The sequence below is a fragment of the Peromyscus leucopus genome, chromosome 9, assembly GCF_004664715.2.
Source record: "Peromyscus leucopus breed LL Stock chromosome 9, UCI_PerLeu_2.1, whole genome shotgun sequence".
NCBI lineage: Eukaryota > Metazoa > Chordata > Mammalia > Rodentia > Cricetidae > Peromyscus > Peromyscus leucopus.
In genome coordinates this window covers 105481853-105500887 of record NC_051070.1, presented here as the reverse complement: position 1 = coordinate 105500887, position 19035 = coordinate 105481853, and the positions used below count along the sequence as shown (strand labels likewise).

General features: G+C 50.7%; 1 protein-coding gene across 2 annotated transcripts; it reads left to right on the top strand.

Moving 5' to 3' along the window:
* Window positions 1-6562: 6562 nt before the first annotated feature.
* LOC114699338 (synaptotagmin-15) lies at window positions 6563-17059 on the top strand. 2 transcript variants are annotated; one of them, XM_028878342.2, is made up of 8 exons: window positions 6563-6678; window positions 7497-7695; window positions 8392-8534; window positions 9513-9808; window positions 11547-11717; window positions 13431-13551; window positions 14525-14704; window positions 15575-17059. In XM_028878342.2, the coding sequence occupies exons 1-8, from the start codon at window positions 6672-6674 to the stop codon at window positions 15715-15717; spliced, it is 1260 nt and encodes a 419-aa protein (XP_028734175.1). In that variant the 5' UTR covers window positions 6563-6671; the 3' UTR covers window positions 15718-17059. The 2 variants fall into 2 exon arrangements, with proteins under 2 accessions (XP_028734175.1, XP_028734174.1); XM_028878341.2 differs by having other exon boundaries at window positions 6588-7695.
* The last annotated feature ends 1976 nt before the right edge of the window (window positions 17060-19035 follow it).

Sequence of the window (19035 nt, the reverse complement as noted above, 5' to 3'; positions counted from 1 at the left end):
AAGGCCACGCCTCCTAATAGTACCACTCCCTATGGGCCAAGCATTCAAACTCGTGCGTCTGTGGAGACCCTTCCCATTCACACCACCACAGGCTTCCAATAGCCCAGACATCTTCTTCCGCTCAACACCTCTTACTCAAAAAGTAGCATCTCTCCCTCAGCAGAAGCCACAGAAATTTCCAGAGTTAATTGTGATTATCCCATCAGAGGTCATGGATCCATCTCTAAAGCTAACGAGACACTAGGAGTTGGACTGAATCCCCAGGAGGCAGACGGATAGGGAGAAGGGCTATGGCTAGGTAAAGAAGGCGACGGATTTCCTAGATAGGTGGCTTCTTCCTCACGCTCCCGACTCAAGACAAAAGCTGGGCAGCTTGCAGCACAGGCCTGGTGGACTTGTTCTCCCATCAGCAGGCCCCCTGATGATGGACTGGATCCGGACATGTTAACGACAGTTGTGGGGCCATCAGCCATCTTGTCTTTTTTCAAATGGCCAAGCCTAAATCTGTGGAGGAAAACTCTTCAGAAACCTTAAGAACCCCAGCCCTGGAGAAGAGACTGGGTTTTTTTTACTTCCCAAGTCTCTTCTCCAGGACTAGGGTTCTTAAGGTTTCTGCTTTGCAGAGTACCTTTATCTCAGTGTGTCTGTTACTCACTGTGTTTTTCCTCACCCCCATGAATGCCTATCTTCAAATGCTGAATCTGCCTGCTGCTGTCTGTGGTGGCTGAGAATTCTCCAACGCTGCCCGTTGCACTCCAGATTTTTCCTGCCTTTTAACTCTTTAACCGGCATAGAAAATTAACCCAATCAAGACCCTAGACTGTCTCACTAGCTTTGTGGCCAGTGAATGAAATACATAGATTGGCCATGGCGAGGTCATGTGCAAAACCCCACAACTGTGGTAAAGAGATGATGTGCGGAGCAGAATGGTAGCTGATTTGCGGGAACTATTTGGGCAAGGAGGCGGGGAAGTCGTTCCCAAAGAAGAAAGCAGAATGCCCCAGCCTGTATGGGAAAAAGACAACAGTTAGTCAGGGAATGGAAGAAGAGAGGATTGGACAGGAGAGCAGAAAGCAGCCCAGGAAGCTGGGATACGCTAGGGGTGAGTCCTTGGCTCTGCCTTGGCATTCAGAGGCGTTGCCATGGAAATGGACACATACAGTGAGGTGAGGGACAAGGAGGACTTCTGACTCAACCAGACATGCTCCCTTTAAGCTCCTCAAAAGAGGAGGCTTGCGATAAATAGACACAGTGGGGTTCTCTTCAGCCGCGAAGAATGAAAGCATGGCATCTGCAGGAAAGTGGAGAGCAGGAAGTCACATGTTAAACAAAGTTAGCCAGACTCAGAAAGACAAATGCTGGATGTTTTCCTCATAGGTAGAATCTAGATTTAAGGGTGTGTGTAGCATGAAGATAGAAGTGATATTACTGGGAGGACAAAAAAGGATGATGGGGATAAATATGAGAAAAATACATTACGTATGTTTACATATATATATATATATATATATGTTGTGATAAAATATATTATTATTTATTTTAATTTAGTATTTATTATTACTTATATAATAAATGAATGCTAATTTGAAAAAATAAGGCTGTTAAAATAAGAGAGCAGTCATACGTTAGTCAGCTTTCCCCTACTGTGACAAATTGCCTGAGATAAGCAACCTAGACAGGAAAGGTTCATTACAATTCACCCTTCAGAGGTTTCTAGCCATGCTCACTTGTCTCTGGTGCTTTTATACTATCAGGGAAACAGAACATTTGTAAACAGAGGCTTTTCTGTCCCGCCCTGTTCTATGGCCATTTGCAAATAATCATTCAGAGGCTTATGTTAATTATAAATGTTTGGTGGATGGCTCAGGCTTATTACTAATTAGCTCTTACAACTAAAATTAACCCATTTCTATTAATCTATGTATTGCCACATGGCTGTGGCATTTTAGTCTGCTGGTATCTTGCTCCTTGGGCAGCTGGCTGGCTTCTCCCAGACTCTGCCCAGAAATACTTCTCCTGTATCTCTGCTTAGATTTCCTGCCTGTGTCTATCCTGCCATGCCATAGGCCAAAGCAGTTTTATTTATTAACCAATGGGAGCAACACATATTCACAGCATACAGAAAGACATCCCACATCAGAACATAATGGAGGAATATGCATAGGAAAACAAGTAGCCTAAAAGCAAAGAGAGAATCAGGAGGGTACTCGAATCCCAATGTCCCCTTTAAAGGCACACCCCCATGACCTATTAGACATTCCCTAGGCCCCACCTGCTAAAGAATCCACCACCTTCGAGTAGCACAACAGGCTGGAGACCAACTCCCAACACACATGTCTTTGAGATAAGCATGACCCAAATTACAACAGGACTGTAAGAAATCAAGTCTAAGTCCACGCTAGCTAAACAAGGAAACAGAAAGAATGATGGGGGAGGGGTTTCCCTCTCTCATACACCAGGGAGGTTTCCCTCTCTCAGCTAACAGGGAGGAGTTTACACAGATGTGAGACACAGTCTTGCCCATGTCTCTGTGTGTGGCCTTTATCCTGCCCTGGCTTCTCTGTTCCTAAGTGATGAGAGGTGACACTTCCTTAGATGGGGGATGATTCTTAAGGTTAATTGAAAGTGGCCTTTCTCATGAATCATCCACCACACTGAATTATTTATCACCTGCAGGCATTGAGGCCTTTAAACTCTTGGACTTCGAGCAAATCTCCTTGGAAATGTGCTTGCCAGTGAAGATATGACTTCCTTTTGGCTATGGAAAAGAGAAAGCATGTCTGCTGCCGTTTCCAGGTTTTCCAGCACCAGAGATCCAGCGATCAGCCCGATCTGAAAACAGGAAATGGGGCCATGGCTGCAGCCAGCCCTGGGCGGCACTTCCATTGTGTGAAGTTGGCCCTAAGCCAGGCTGGTCTCAGAGCACTCACGGGACAGAGGGGAAACTCCATAGAACCTAGGGTTCTGGCCTAGTTCATGCACAACACCAAGCAACATGTCTCCTGGAGACTTATGTGGACCCGTCAGCTGACCCGTGGGGAAGAGGGCATAAGGGGTCTAATTCCACCACTTTCTACAAGAGCCATGCTGCCTCTTTAGTTTCTTCATCTGCAAGCCTCTTCCAGTGAGAAAGGCCCACGCTAAGTGAGCTGGCTAGATGTGGAAGGTGCTTACAGACAGAGCTAACATCAGGAGCATGCAGCAGTGGGTGTCCAGGATGAGGAGCTTGAAGTGCACATGACTTGTGGCCAGTGTCGGTACAAGCCACAGACATCACAGCCTTGGCCCAGGATGTATGGAGCTGAATATGACATAGCTCTGCCTCCATGGAGGAAGAGTAAGATATAAATAGATGGCAGACATAGACATGGAGTTCCCTTAGTCATCATGACAGCGGCAGGAACTCTGAGAACAAGGAACTAGTGATGAATGGCTCTTTTTGAGGGGAGGGGAGTTTCGAGACAGGGTTCTCTTTGTAACAAACCTTAGCTGTCCTGGAACTCACTTTGTAGAGCAGGCCGGCCTCGAACTCAGAGATTCGCCTGTCTCTGCCTCCCAAGTGCTGGGATTAAAGGCATGTACCAGCTCTGATGAATAAGCCTGTTCAAGGAAGGTGGGAGGGGCACTGAGTACTTCAGGTAGACTGAAAGGAAGCCAGTGTGTTGGCAGATCTTTGAGAGTAGCTGCATCAGGCCACAGGCTGAACATGCAGAGGGATGGGAAGAGCCTGAAAGAGATGAGGTGGGAGAGATACCTGGTCAAATGTGATGACCCAAGAGAAAGCCCAGGAGGGAGGCCTGAAATGGGACTTTGGAGATGATAGAAATAAACAGAGAAGGAAGAACTGGTGTAGTGGGTAGCCATTTCCAGATCCAAGCTGGAATGGCTACCCACTACAAACTGGCTTGGCTGTTGGTGGTCAAAGGAGTCCAGAGAGAAAGATGGATGCAATAGGAAGCCATAGCATGGGGCTGGGGAGGGGGAGTATAACCTCTCCTCAACACCCAGATTAGACCCAGCACAACTCGGGCTCAGTAATGAAGGCAACAAGGACAGATAGGATATCATGCCTCATTATGGATGAGGTTACCAGGAAGGGGACATGTGGGCCTTGCTGGATGCCTGAGGCCACCCAGGGGCACGCTAAAAGCTCCAGATAGCAGGAAGAAGAATGTGAACCAGCCCTGCCCCCAGTCCAAGTGATGCATAGACACTGTGTCAGCCCAACGACTGTCCCAAAGTTGTCCACAGCTGTCTTAGTTAGGGTTACTATTACTGTGATAAAACCATGACCAAAAGAACTTGGGGAGGAAAGGGTTTATTTCACTCACAGTTTCATCATCAAAAGCAGTGCGCAGGAACTCGAGCAGGGCAGGAGCCTGGAGGCAGGAGCGGATGCAGAGGCTGTGGAGGGTACTGCTTATGGGCTTACTTCTCATGGCTTGCTCAGCCTGCCCTTCTTATAGAACCCAAGACCACCAGTCCAGGGGTGACCTGACCCATAATGGTCACCCCCTTCAATCACTAAGAAAATGTTCCACGGGCTTGCCTACAGCCCCAGCAAGTTGGCCCCAGGCCAGGCAGTGGTGGCTGTACAATCCCAGCACCTGAGAGGCAGAGCTAGGTGGGTCTCTGCGAGTTTGAGGCCAGCCTGGACTATGTAGTGAGTTCCAGGCTAGCCAGAGCTAGGTAAAGAGATGCCATCTCAAAAAGAAAAAAGAGAAAGGAAAAAAAAAAAAAGACCCAGAATCAGAGGTTAGAAAAGACCGCACAGCTGGCTCTGAAGACGGAGGGAGGGGCCTCTGTTAAGCTGTCGTCAGCATCTGGAAAAGGACTCTCCACTGGAACCTCCAGGGAGAGACCGCCATGAGGTCACCTCAGCCTTCTGACCTCGGAGCTGCTCTGGTGTTGTGGCATTAGGCACTAGCACGTGCAGATAGCTAATACCTGGAAGGTGCATTAGACGTGGGGCTTGGAGAACCCCTGCTTCTTCTTGGTCTCCTCTGAAAACTGGGCTCTCCTGACAACCCCCAATCTGACGACACTGAAGGACAGGTGCTGGAAGACCAGAGAGGCGGGAAATGCCAGGGTGGCCGAGCTCACGAGGAGAGCTTCTGGAATGAGACAGTGTGCTCACGCCTTGGGGAGAACTGGATGGAGACTGCGCCTCTAGGACCCCTGTCCCCGTGAGGTAAAGGACTCCCCAGTTCACAACTCATCCTGCCTGGCCTCAGGTGAAGGACGCTCCAGCAGGGCAGAGCCTTCCCACCATCCTACCTACCCTGCATGGCCTTCGGTAGACACCACAGCAGCACCGCTGGCCACCCAGCAGCCAAAAAATCATCCTTGGACATTACTTCTAAGGCTGTAAAACACAAGATGGACAGTCCCTCCCCCATTTCCTTAGGCCCTGTCTTGTTAGGGTTTTTATTGCTGTGAAGAGACACCATGATCACAGCAACTATTATAATGGAAAACATTTAATTGGGGTGGCTTATAGTTCAGAGGTTTAATCCATTATCGTCATAGTGGCATGCAGGCAGACATGGTGCTGGAGAAGGAGCTGAGGGTTCTACATCTTGATCTGCAGCAATAGGAAGTGAACTGTGTACCACACTGAGCGTAGCTTGAGCAAAGGAGACCTTAAAACCTACCCTCACAGTGACACACTCCCTCCAACAAAGCCACACCTTCTAATAGTACCACGCCCTTTGGGGGTCATTTTCTTTTAATCCACCATAGGCCCCCTCTTACAAACTCCCCTGGGAAGTTCTAGGGGAGTGAGAAAAGAGTGCTTGTGGGGGGTGCGAACTCACAGGTGGGAGCCAGTGAAGACCACTGCAAAGCCCCTAGCGTGGGCCACGTCAAAACAACGAGATAATGATCACCTGGGTCAGACTGTCGCCTTAATAGTGGCTGCCATCCCTTACACATTTTTATAAGTTATCTCTAGGAGACTGTCAAGGATGTCAGAGCCCCTGATGTTCACGTGAACATTCCCAGGGTCTTATTGCTTACCCAGGTGAGAAAGGCTTTAACAAACTCTAAAGTTGTGATAGATCCGGCCTTGTGAAAGCTGAGCGCCACGCTGCTGCTGGAACCATCAGGCAGGTAGATCTGAGCCTGGGAAGGCTCAGGAACGCTGGCCTAGGATTGGAAAGGCTGCCTGAAGCCAAAGCCTGTTGGGATTTGGAGGAGACACAACGGAAGGGTCAGGGAGGACCCAGGCGCTTATCTGGCCACAGGCAAGGCCAGGGCCGCTGTATGTGAGACAGCAGGTGTGGAACCCACAGTCAGACGCTGGTGGAGAAGGCTGTGCTCTGCCCTCAGTGATGGGCGTGACCCGGATCCCCTACCTGGCAGGGGCCGGCGGGGAGCTGCTCTGACACCGGCGTCGGGGACCTGCCCCTCCCGAAGCCCTCGGTTTCCGGTCTTGCTGCGCGCTGCTTCTGAGCCCCTCCCGGGCCCAGGCCAGCACCGGGGCGGGGCGCAGCGGTGGCCTGGGGCGCTGGAGCCCTGCCTCCCCAGCCACCTCGCGGCAGCCTTCCCCTGCCTTCCCAAGGCTGCTGTGCGGAGACTCGGCTTGCCCGCTTGCCTGGGGCCCCGCCGCGCCGTCCAAGCGGCAGCCTGAGGCTTAGAAGCCGCGAGCCACGCCGCCCAGGAGCAGCCCCATGGCGGGTAAGTGGCCTCACCTCCCACCCCTGCCCCAGGGCCTAGAGTCTGCTCTCTGCGACTGTTCAAGCACTTGTCTCGACCCTGCCACCCTCAGAAACGGCTGTGGTTTAGGATGTGTACAGGACCCGCCTTTTTACCAACCTCTCTATACCCCTGAACCCGGCAAGACCCATGCCCACACATGGCCAGGAGTCTGCTTTGCCCAGTCCCCGCAACAAGTGAGACCAAGCCTCTATAAGCCTTCTTGCGGGCTCCAGGCATAACCTCGAGGGTCCCCGCAAATGTGGGAGTCCTTGGGGTCTCCATTTCTCAAATCTGCTATCCTTCCCCCTTTACACTAGGCTTCACTGCCTGCCACCTTCTGCCCAAAGCATGGGCTCCCCTTGGTAGAGGGTGAGGTGGGGGATACTAACTACAGAGCCAAGGTAGGGCACGTGGAGCCTCCCATCTAGCTACAGGACCCCTCCAAAAAAGAGCTCTACCAAGCCATGGGGCACAGATTCCTTCCTGGCCTTTTCTTAAGTGTGTGGCGCCCACACCCAAGCTCACATTCAGACCCCAGCAGGAACCCAGGGAAGGGGAGGCTCTATGAGGGAGAGTTTGCTTTTCACTCTGGAGCAAAGCCATATCCGAGTCCAGGGCCAGCTGTTGCCAAGGGAAATGTCTTTTGGGCTGAGACCAGCAAACAACCTACTTATGTGCCATTCTCGGGATGGGGCACTGTCCAGTTCTGCTCACTCTCGAGGATAGAGGTGTGTGTCTATCGTGGGGGTGGCTCTCCTCATCTGACTCACAGCCTGCACTGGTGGTCTCTGCCTCAGAGCAGCTGGCCTTGGTGATAGGGGGCATCATTGGGGGGCTGCTGCTGCTGATCATCGGAGTGAGCTGTTGTCTGTGGAGGAGGCTTTGCGCCACCTTTACCTATGAGGAGCTGCCAGAGACACCAGACCCGGCCACCACCTCTTCCACCAGCAGACGAGAAGACAGGCTCTGCCCATATGCTGGGCCCCCACCTGGCAGGTGAGGTTCTGGGCCTTATTTCTCTAAGGCTTTGCTTGAGCACTTGCCCTCAGAGGGAGGCAAGTTGGGAAAGAAATGTTCTGTTGTGGGGTGTCTATCTCAGGCTGTCAGCATGCTGGAAACTATGCCAAGAAACCCCAGAAACCTCACAATGAGCTGGAGGCAGGCATTGTGAACCCCATTTCCCAGCTGGAAAAACTGGCTCAGAGAACATAAAAAAAAAAATCAGGTCCAGGTACCACAATTAGGAATTAGAACCCAGACAGGCTGTGGTCAGAGGCTCTGCTCTGACTCCCATATCACACTTGTGGGATGAGTAGATAGGCACTGTGTAAGTGTGTGGTGTCTCTGTACTTGTTTATCTATGTGTATTTGTGTGTGTGTGTGTGTGTGTGGTATCTCTCTGTGTGTATATCTGTATGTGCATGTGTGTGTCTGTGTGTGTGTGTATGGTATCTCTGTGTGTGTATATCTGTATGTGTATGTGTATGTCTGTGTGTGTCTGTGTGTGTAGTGTCTCTCTGTGTGTGTGGCGTCTTGTGTGGCATCTGTGTGTGTGTGTGTGTGTACCCAGAAGTGATGCTCTTGGCTCTTGCTGGCTCCCTCCCTTCCGCCTCTGGCACTCAGCCTCTTGGCTGAGCGTTGAGGTCGCCTAACTCACTTGTCATCTACATGTTGCTTCCCTCCCTCTGACAGGCTACCAAGTGTACCATTTGTTGTACCCCCTTCTCACCAAGGCCGAGACTGGGTGCCCCTACACGCTGGAGATGGGGCTCCGGCCTCACAGGACCCCTGTCCTGTCCCAGAGCACATGCCCTACACCTCCAGTGCCAGCCCTGGTAAGTACTCCCAGCACTCAGGGGGCTGATCTGGCTCGGTATACCCACCTGCTTCCACCGCTCGGGCCAGCCTGCGGGTGCCAGAGCTGTTTCTGGTGCTTTGTTCCCCAAGCGCCTGCTGCTCTCCACACTCATATGCTGTGTTGGAGTTGGACCTCTCTGTGTTCCTCCCTCTGAAGGGGGAAGAACCATGACCTCAGTCTTCACTGAAGCTGGGGAAAGTCATCAGTCCTTGCCCAAGGACACGGAGGCAGCAAGACTTTGACACAGGGGCGCATGAGGAGGCTTTGCGGGTACAAAGCGCTCGCCACACAAACGTGACGGCTTATGTTTGATCCCCAGATCCCACGTAAAAGTGAAAGGAGAGAATGGACTCCACGGGCTTGTCCTCTGACCTCCACATGTACACCATGTCATGTGCGTGCCCATACACACATCATACATACATACATACGTACATACATACATACATACATACATACACACACAAAAAATAGTCACCATAATAAATAAAACAAAAATTTTAAAGGGTTCAATATAGAATTGGAACCCAGGCATGCCTTGGTGCAGAACTGGGCTGGTTCTGCCCCAGGATCGTGGGTTGACTGACCAAGATGGCAAAAGGGTAGGGGATTGTAGCAGAGCCTACAGCCACCTCTTTCCTCTGAAAATCTCCCAAGGTGCATGCTAGTAAGCAGCTATCCATTCTAATTTGAAGAGGAAGAAGAAAGGCAACATTTTGTCACTGTTTCTCATTCCCTAGACACTGCAGAAAGGAGTCAGGCCAGGTGCTGGGGATGGTGTGCCAGGAACCCAGCCCTGACCTCCAGGGACGAGGTCAATCACAGGGACAGATGCAAGGGTCTCTGGCGTAGAACGAGTGGCCTGACCACAATGTGGGTGCACCAAGAGCTGGCTGCTGCACCCATGGCCCTGTCTTTCTCTAGCTGGCCAGACATCCCTGCCCTTCTGTTGCAGGAGATGCATGTGTAATAGGGAATATCAACCCAGAACTGTACAAGTCCCCAGAGGACACGAGTGAGACAGACTTCCCTGATGGCTGCCTGGGCCGGCTCTGGTTCTCCGTGGAGTACCAACAGGAGTCTGAGCGGTTGCTGGTGGGTCTGATCAAGGCTCGGCAACTGCAAGTCCCCTCAGAGACCTGCAGCACCCTGGTGAAGCTCCACCTGCTGCCCGATGAACGGCGCTTCCTCCAGTCCAAGACAAAACGAAAAACCTGCAACCCACAGTTTGATGAGAACTTCGTCTTCCAGGTACCACCTCTGCAGCAGTGGTATCCAATGCCCTCTGGCTCCCTAGGAGGGAGCATTGTGCAGGATAACCTGGCTTCCTCCCGCCCTCCGGGACCCCGTGACTCCAGCCCTCAGCAGGAGGTAGACCCTGGTGAAGAGGGATTTTAAGATGAGGCTTACTTAGAAAGAGATGGTCAGGGACTGGGTTCCTCCTGCCCTGGGTGCCTGAGGAAAAGAAGAAAGAGAAAGTACATTTTGAAGTGTCTACTCAATGCTAGGCTCTGGCCTATGGGGCTGTTGGAAGTGGCCCAATACCCTGAGCATCGTGGGCAAAGTCACCCAATAGAGACTCACCAAGCCTATTGGAGTTGGGGCAGAAACTGGTGGTGGCAGACCCTGGAGCCAAGCTGCATCCCATTGGTGCCTTTACCACACCCCGGCTCTAAGGTTGGGAAGGATGCCTGGGCACCAAACTTACTGCAGCCTGAGAACCCCAGCAGGTGTCCAGGGGCTCTGGGAAGGACCTGCCAAGTGGCTTGAACAAACATTTCTTAAGAGCTGTGCAGTACAATGGCCTGAAAGGGGAGGAAAGGCCAGTCCACTTCCAGAAAGCATGTGATTACTGGGGCTGGAGTGTGGTGCACGCCTTCCTCCTGGAGGCTGAGAGCTAGGATGAGGTGTGGCCCAGCCACAGTGGCCCTCCCACAGGAGCCAGGGCTGGGAGACCTAACAGAGGAATGCCTACTCTGATCTCATCACTTCCCCATGCTTTCATACCTCAAGAGGTTTTCATTTGTTATTTTTTTGGGGGGATTACCTCACTTATTTATTCAAATTTGGTTTTTTGCCTTCTTTCTCCTTCTCTTTCTTCTTCTAGTTACAGCTTGATGCTAGACACTTGCCATGGAGTATTTTAATATTAACCTTTTAGTATTAATTTTTCTTTATTCTTGAGAATTTCATACATAAATTTTCAATGAAGCATGATCACAATCTCCCCATTTCCCCTTCCAAGTACCCCCATCCAAATATCCCAACACAGTTTTCCCAAGTTCACATTTGGTTCTTTTTGGAGACAGAATCTCACTGTGTTTCCCTGGTTGCCTGTATAGACCAGGCTAGTCTCTTGAACTCACGGAGAGTCAACTGTTCTGTCTCCCAAGAATTCAAGGCATTCACCACCACACCTGGTTCTTACATTCTTTCTGCTTTCTCTTAGATGTTCCCTGAGCCTTGGTGATGGGGAGAAGGGCTGAGAAGGATGTTCCAGTTAGGAATGAAACTCACTTGCTTGCTCACCTTACTTCCTCACCCCAACTTGATGCTGGCCTCCCTGCTCTGGGAAGAAGGCTGAGGAAGAAAATCAGTATTATTTTCCCATCTGCTGTAGTCCAGGCACAGCCTAGACAAGAAGAATAGTGACCCCCCATCTCACAGCTGTGAAGGTCAAGGCTCAGAGAGAAAAGATCCCATTTCCATAAGACCGGGCCATGATTTCTGGCATAACTTTTCTGCAAGTAAACATTTTCCAAGGGCAGATTCTGGTTACTGAGCTACCAAGGGTCCAGGCAGCCATAGATATAAGTCCTTAAAACACTGTATGACAAGGCTCAGGACCACCCAAGTACTTCCCCAGGTTGCTGGGCCTTGCTGCTGAGCAGAGTCCCTAAGGAAGCCTAGGTTTGGATGTGTATATTATATATAACTCCTGGCCCCTACTCCCAGACCTGACCCTGGCCTGGGTCCTCTCCTTCCTCAGGTGTCTAGCAGAAGCGTTTCCCAGAGAGTGCTGAAGTTCTCCGTGTACCATGTAAACAGGCAAAGGAAGCACCAGCTCCTTGGGCAGGTGCTGTTCCCACTGAAGAATGAGACCCTGGCAGGGGACGGCCACCATATCATCTGGAGAGATCTAGAAGCTGAGAACCTGGAGGTGAGATGGCCGCCAGGCACATGCTACCTGGTATCAGCATTACTGTGGGTTGCCAAGATATTCAAGGGCCCAGCTGGCACTACTGGCCAGCGTCTTCCCTCACCTCCTGCTCATCATCCTACAGTGGCTCAGGATGTGAGCCCATGCCCTACAGGAGAGGACGGGGCCCACACCTAAGCAGACACAGGACATTGAGATCCTTCAAGTGATACTCTGGAGCAACTTGAAAAAGACATATTTAGGAGTCATGTGTGGTGGCACACCCCAGCACCCAGAAATCTGAGGCAGAAGAATTGGAGCTTTATAATTACATTTTGATTTACCTACTCAAGGGGTGCTATGGATTAGAGGCCAACTTGAAGGAGTTGGTTCTCTCCTTCTGCCACATAGGTCATGGAGATTGAGCTCAGGTAGTCTGGCTTAACCTGCTAAGCTACTGCACCAGCCCCTATCACAAATGTGAGGCCAGCTTGGGCTATACAGTGAGCCCCTTTCTCTACAGAAATGCACATTCGGATTCTCACCCAGGTCTCTGTGAAAGGGAACACAGCGATGGGAAGCCTAGGCTCAGGGAAGGGTTTAGCTCTAGCTCCCCATTCCACAGGGAGGACCCAGGAGAGTCCAAACAGGCTTTAGGATCCAGAGACCTGGTTCTGGCCATTACTACAGGTTGGGGATCTCTTACCCCAAATGCTTAGGACTGGGAAATGACCAGATTTCATATTTTTTCAGATTTTGCAATGTTTACATATACATAATGAGATATCTTGGGGAGGGGACCCAAGTCCAATGCAATATTCATTATATGCACATTAATCATAATGCACAAATATGATTTTATACAGTACTTTAAATAATTTTGGGGGCTGGAGAGATGGCTCAGTGGTTAAGAGCACTGGTTGCTCTTCCAGAAAACCTGGATTCAATTCCCAGCACCCACATGGCAGCTCACAACTGTCTGTAACTCCAGTTCCAGGGGATCTGACACCCTCACACCAATACACATAAAATGAAATAAAATAAATTTTAAAATAATAATAATTTTGAGCATATGGGGCTAGAAAAATGGCTCAGTGGGTAAGAGTACTCTCTAGGAAAAAAAGAAGACCTGAGTTCGAATCTCTAGCACCCATGTGAAAGCCTGGCATATGGCCAGTTACAATCCCGTAACTGGGGCACTGGGAAGTGGAGACAAATGGATCCTGGGAATTTGCTGGCCAGCCAGCCTAACCCAAACGGAGAACATCAGGCTCAGTGAGAGACCCTGTCTTGAGGCAATAAGGCAGGAATGACAGAGGAAGTTACCCAAAGTCCCCTTCTGGCCTCTGCATGGGCATGCACATCTGAGCATACACACTCATGCCTACATGCATGCATGTTGCTCACATGCGTGCATACACACTTAGTAAGACTTTAAAAACAAAACTAAGTTTCATGGTATATAATTTAACCTTTGGTGCTCAAAAAGTTTTGAATATCAGATCATTTCAGATTTGGATTTTTGGACTGGGAATGCTTAACCTGTACTCTATGAGTGTCTTCCAATACCCAGACCTCAGTTTTCCTGTCTATAAAATGGTGGGAGTCTCAAAGGAAACCATGCAGGTGTGTCATGGACACCTGAGCTGAAAGCTAGAGAAGGGAGAGAATTCTCAGTCCCTCTGCCACCTGCCGGAGTGACAGCAGTGGATGCCTCCATCTCCGCCTCCCTAGCCTCCCTCGGAGTTTGGTGACCTCCAGTTCTGCCTCAGCTACAATGACTACCTGAACCGCCTGACTGTGGTTGTGCTCCGTGCCAAAGGTCTCCAGCTCCAAGAGGACAGGGGTGTTGTCAGTGAGTCGCCCCCACCCCCACCCTCTATCCCCCACACCGCCACCACCCCCACCCCCACCCCCACCCCACCCCCGTCCTAGGGAAGGTCCCTCCTAATGAGCCTAGCCAGGGCTAGGCAGAACCTGACCTCACCACCAGCCATCCACATGGAGCTTTGTGTGCCCAAGACCAAGCACTCAGAACTTCCTCTGCTCTGCCCTACCCTCTGCTCTGCGCTGCCCTCTACCTCTACGGGTGCTTCTGGCATCCAAAGCCTTTTCTAAGGCTGCTTTAGGTGTCAAGGGCTCTGCACTGACTGAAGACCTAGCCCTGCCCCTCAGGTTCCCCAGGGCAGGTCTTGGTGCGTTGAACTGCCCTGCCTACTTTACCTGTCCCTCTGCTGAATGGCTCCAGTATCTGCAGGCTCAGCCCCACACCTGCCTATGCCTGAGGAAGGGCTCCTACTCCTTGGGGATACCCTGCTGATACCCTGACAGTGCTGTTGCTTCCTGGCCTTCCAGAACACTGAGCCAGGCCCTGACCCTGTTCATCTTATGACTCCCCAGCTAGGTGGAAGTTGTCTTCTATCTGCGGGAGTTCAGAGAGTTTGAACTCATCCACACCCCACTCCCAAGCTTCTGGATGAGCAGGGGTTGAAGGAGGCTCAAAGCCTGAGCGTCCAGCAGGCAATGTCTCGCCAGCAGGGAGACCAGGCTATGGTGCCAGGTTCCAGGAAACAGGGCCAGCTGAGCACGGGTGCCTCCAGAGTCAGAAGGAAAAGGAAGCCAAGTTTCCCTGGGTTGTAAAGCATTGCACTAATTAACTGTTTCCTTCTGTCACATCCTCTGGCCTCAGCAGCTGGGGACCAGAAAGGGATGGGGACCTGGTCCTTAGGGAGGGGGCACAGGCCCTCCTAGCCGGAGATCCCACTTTAGGGGTGGGGCTTGTGCCTGCTTCTGCCCACTGGCACCGTGCGCTGCCCCCCCCCCCACAGGTGTGTTTGTCAAAGTGTCTCTGATGAATCACAACAAATTCGTCAAGTGCAAGAGGACTTCTGCCGTCCTGGGCTCTGTCAGTCCCGTGTACAACGAAACCTTCAGCTTCAAGGCTGACCCCAGCGAGCTGGACACGGCCAGCCTCAGCCTGACGGTGCTGCAGATCACGGAAGGGGACAGTAAGGCTTGGGAAGGGGAGGCGGGGGACACGGGGTTGGAGCAACACAAAGCTAGGGGCTCCTGGGTTGTGGGCAGAGTGAAGGGCTGTCCTCAAGTGGAGCTGTTCCTGCTTCTGAGGAAAGAAACCAGCTCTCAGAGAGGCTGAGATACTTGCCCAAGGCCACAGAGCTTGCCCTCAGGAAGCCTGGGGCTCATACCCTGCTTTAGTTCAGTTGGACTCTGTCTGTGGTGCCCCCGAAAGAAGCTGAGGGACAGTCTCGCCTCCCTCGTTCTGAGTAAATTCTCAGAGATGTCAGGCAGGTGGTTTCCTGTGCTGGGTGTTGTGCCCTCTGCATTTCTTCTTGCCTTCTAGAGGAGCATTTGAGGCCCTGGATGGGTGTCCCAGCCAGTTGTCCTGCCCTAGTCATCCCCTAGTATTCACTGTCCCTGACTACCGAAGCAAAGTCACTGGGCCATGGCCGTTCACACGGGCTGGACTCGGGGCCTTCTCCGCAGTGGCCGTTGATGGGTGGGCATAACTGCCTGATGCTCTTGCCCAGTGCACAAGGAAGCAATGGAAGAGGCCTTCCTTCTGCCAAGTACTTTCTCTCATAGCAATTCAACGTGCCTCAGGTTTCCCGTGGCCTGGGGCGGGGGCCAGGCAGTGAAGGACAGGGCGGCCATGCAAGTTCTCCCCTGGTCTCCTCCTCCACGTTCCCAAGGGGAGGAGACAGGGCCCGTGGGTGGCACATGCTTAGGGAGGAGCCGCTGGCCACCTCCTTCCAAAGAGGGGATGGGAAACCAGAGAGAAGCCAGTGCAGAGTTTAGGACGAGGGTGACATGGCCCCTGTGTCGTTTAAGAACATGACGGCGCTTCCCCTCCTCTGCAGAGAGCTACCCCCTGGGCCGTGTGGTGGTGGGCCCCTACATGTACACCCGAGGCAGAGAGCTGGAGCACTGGGACGAGATGCTCCGGAGGCCCAAGGAGCTGGTGAAGCGCTGGCATGCCCTGTGCCGCCCCACAGAGCCCTGAGCGGTGCCATGACCTCACTCTGCTTTGGAAACTCGTGCCCTCCCTGCTACGTGCCACACCACAGCACGGACATCTCATCCCACGTTTAGTGCACGGTGGGGCTAGCCTGAGCCAGTGGTCCACGGGTGTTCCTGTGCAGGAGGGAAAAGGGACAGAGAAGCCCAGATTTGACCAGTGTCTGTGGCCAGGAGCCCCTCCCAACCCACCCAACCCCTCCTGACCTGTGGGGCTGCCTGGGCCTGGAACCCGGACTTCTGATCATCAAGGTCGTGACCTCGAATAGGATGTCAGGTGTTGAGAATTGATATTTCATTTGGTGGAGCACAGCTACATATGCTGAACGGGAGTGCAGTGTGAGCCGGGTCCCCCCACTTTGGGAAGCTGGTGATGGGTTGAGTCCACAACTGCATTGGTTTTCAAGCTGGGGTTTCTCTGTCTTCCACCCAGCACAGTAAAAAACACATGTCTCTCTGGGGGCCCAACAGACATGTTGAGCAGCCCACCCACATACCAGGAGGTCAACGAGTGATCAGCACAGCTTACTATGTAGCCCTTCCCTGGAGCCATAATGCATGGCAACCAAAACTATGTGAAGTCTTGTCCACAGCCATCCTCAGAATGCCACACCACACCCTAGGCCCTCAGGTGATCTGTGGCTGGGTTTTGTGCTCATCTGATTAACAGGATTTGGCATTCAGCTCCTGACTCTTACTTTGGACAGGTGAATCCATGGGATCATGGTATTGTCCACAAGACTGATGACAGTGGCTTGACTGTGCCCTGGTAGGTATAAACCTCTTAGGTTAGTGGTCCCCACAATCAAAGTCACTGTCACCAAATGCCCATTACTGTACTGATGGGTAGGCACTGTACCTGTTGTTTCCATGTGCATCTGTACCCTAAGTCAATGCTGTGTCTCCGTGGGCATCTGTACCCTAAGCCGCAGACTGACAGAGTCAATGTTGTGCTTCTGTGTGCATCTGTACCCTAAGCTGCAAAATGACAGAGTCAATGCTGTGTCTCAGTGTACATCCATACCCTAAGCCGCAGACTGACCGAGTCAATGCTGTGCTTCTGTGTGCATCCGTACCCTAAGCCGCAGACTGACCGAGTCAATGCTGTGCTTCGGTGTGCATCCGTACCCTAAGCCGCAGACTGACAGAGTCAATGCGGCTGTGATGTAACTAAAGCGGAGTTGCCCACCTGTGTCTGTCTTGCTGTGTGTAATGAAGCAACTTCAGCAAACGCAGCAGCGACCCTCATCTGTGTCTGTTTAGCTCCACTTCTCGTTTCCGTCAATACACAAATACAAGTTTTGCCTGACTGGTCCAGATGGACAGACCATCTTGTGTTTGCTTCTTCCTACTCTTTGCACCTATATGTTCTCGGTGTGATCCACACTATAGAGGCTTCTAATAGCTCACACAGAGGGGCTCCTTATGCCTGTGGGGCAGGCCACTGAAGTGGAACTGTTATGCTTCATCGGGAGCCTTGAGGCAATGGATGCCACCACCCCCATGTTTCTACTTGACTCATGATTGACATGGTCTTTCTTGGATGACAAGGCAAGTGAGTGGGTTGGCTGGTGCATCTGATAGGTCTCTAAAACACTGAGATGGCAAGAAATCAGCAGGCTGTGTGCTCTGAGGGGTGAGAGGAGGGGCTGCCATATTGTACAGACATGTATAGACATAGAAGCACAAAGAAATACCCAGATTTCCAGGGGCCAGTGTGAGCTCTCAGGGGCTGTCTCAAATTCTGTCTGCATGTGACTCCAGCAGAAACTCCTTTTACATTCCCATAAAATACCTTAGAATAAGGTGATAAGTTCCTCAGAAAAGTGCTTACAATTTGTCTGAATTTCATTTAACACATATCAATTTGAGAATCATTTGTCAAACTCAGAATATTCAACTTTCATTCATTAGTGTGAAATATTTATTCATTTATTTTGCTTGTAATAAGAAAGGTCTTTGAGGCTTTTCTTGTTGTGTGTGTGTTTGAGACAGTGTCTCGGGCTGGAGAGATGGCTCAGCCATTAAAGGCTAGGCTCACAACCAAAAATATAAGAGACAGTGTCTCACTATGCATCCTCAGCTGGTCTGGTGCTCGCTCTGTAGCCCAGGCTGGCCTCAGCCTCATAGAGATCCACCTGCCTCTGTCTCCCAAGTGCTGGGATTAAAGGCGTGTGCCACTATGCCCTACCTAAGAGTTTATTTTCATACTAGCTTCAAATTTTCAATTTTCATAATTGTGGTAGTTTGAATGAAAATGGTCCCCAGAAGCTCACAGGAAGTGGCACTTTTAGGAGGCGTGGCCTTGTTGGAAGAAGTATACCAGATGCTCAAGTGTCACTGACTCTTCCTGCTGCCTAGAACTCTCGGCTCCTTCTCCAGCACCATGTCTGCCTGTGCACCGCCAGGTTTCCTGCCATGTGACGACAGTGGACTGAACCTCTGAATTATCATCACAGCAATAAAACCCCAAGACAATAATACATAAGAAAAATATATTTCTAAACATCTCTTTGATATTTATAGTATGTGTGATCTTTAACTGGAAAAAATAATCAAGGCTCTGCTAAACAGAACTGATCATAGTCATCTTCTTGTGACCTATCATAGCTCCATTGTGGGGCTCCAGAACACAGTTCTGTGAACAACAGCCTATCTACAAAGACATCCCATCAGTGATGTCCAAGAGCCACATGAATCAAAGCATTAGATCCCCTAACTATTGAGGCATGACACAAGCCACCAGAAAGCACTAAGAGATGGTACAGGTAAAACATGACACTGAAGGGGCTGGAGAGCTAACTTAGCAGCAAAGAGATCTTCAGGCTCTTACAGAAGACCTGGGTTTGATTCCCAGCACCCACATGGCAGTTCACAGCTGTAACTCCAATTCTAGAGGATCATCTTCTAGCCTCTGCAGGAACTGGGCATGTGGTGGTGTACAGACATACACATAAAGTAAAATAAGTTTTAAATGGCATTGTAAAAGATGCGTTACAGGTACAATAGAACACTATCATGAAGGTTGAACAATATGAAAGAAAGTTAAATGTGATGAGTTGGAAACTAAGAATTTATAATTTATAATTATCATGTAAATAAACTGCAACTCTCCGAAAGGCCATCTAGCCATAAACATGATAAAGCATTTTAAAGATAGTAATCAAACATATAGGATACCAACTATAAGAAATACTAACTCTAAGAGCAATTAACTATAAAAACGAATAAAAACATATTCTTTTTAGACAGGTTTTTTTATAGTTGTTATAATAATTCTTTAACACATTTACATTGCTATATA

Coding starts and splice junctions, on each gene's coding strand:
- LOC114699338 (XM_028878341.2), top strand. CDS start 7,388: ATGGGGCACTGTCCAGTTCTGCTCACTCTCGAGGATAGAGGTGTGTGT. Junction 9,809..11,546: donor ATGAGAACTTCGTCTTCCAG/GTACCACCTCTG, acceptor CTCCTTCCTCAG/GTGTCTAGCAGAAGCGTTTC. Junction 11,718..13,430: donor TAGAAGCTGAGAACCTGGAG/GTGAGATGGCCG, acceptor CCGCCTCCCTAG/CCTCCCTCGGAGTTTGGTGA.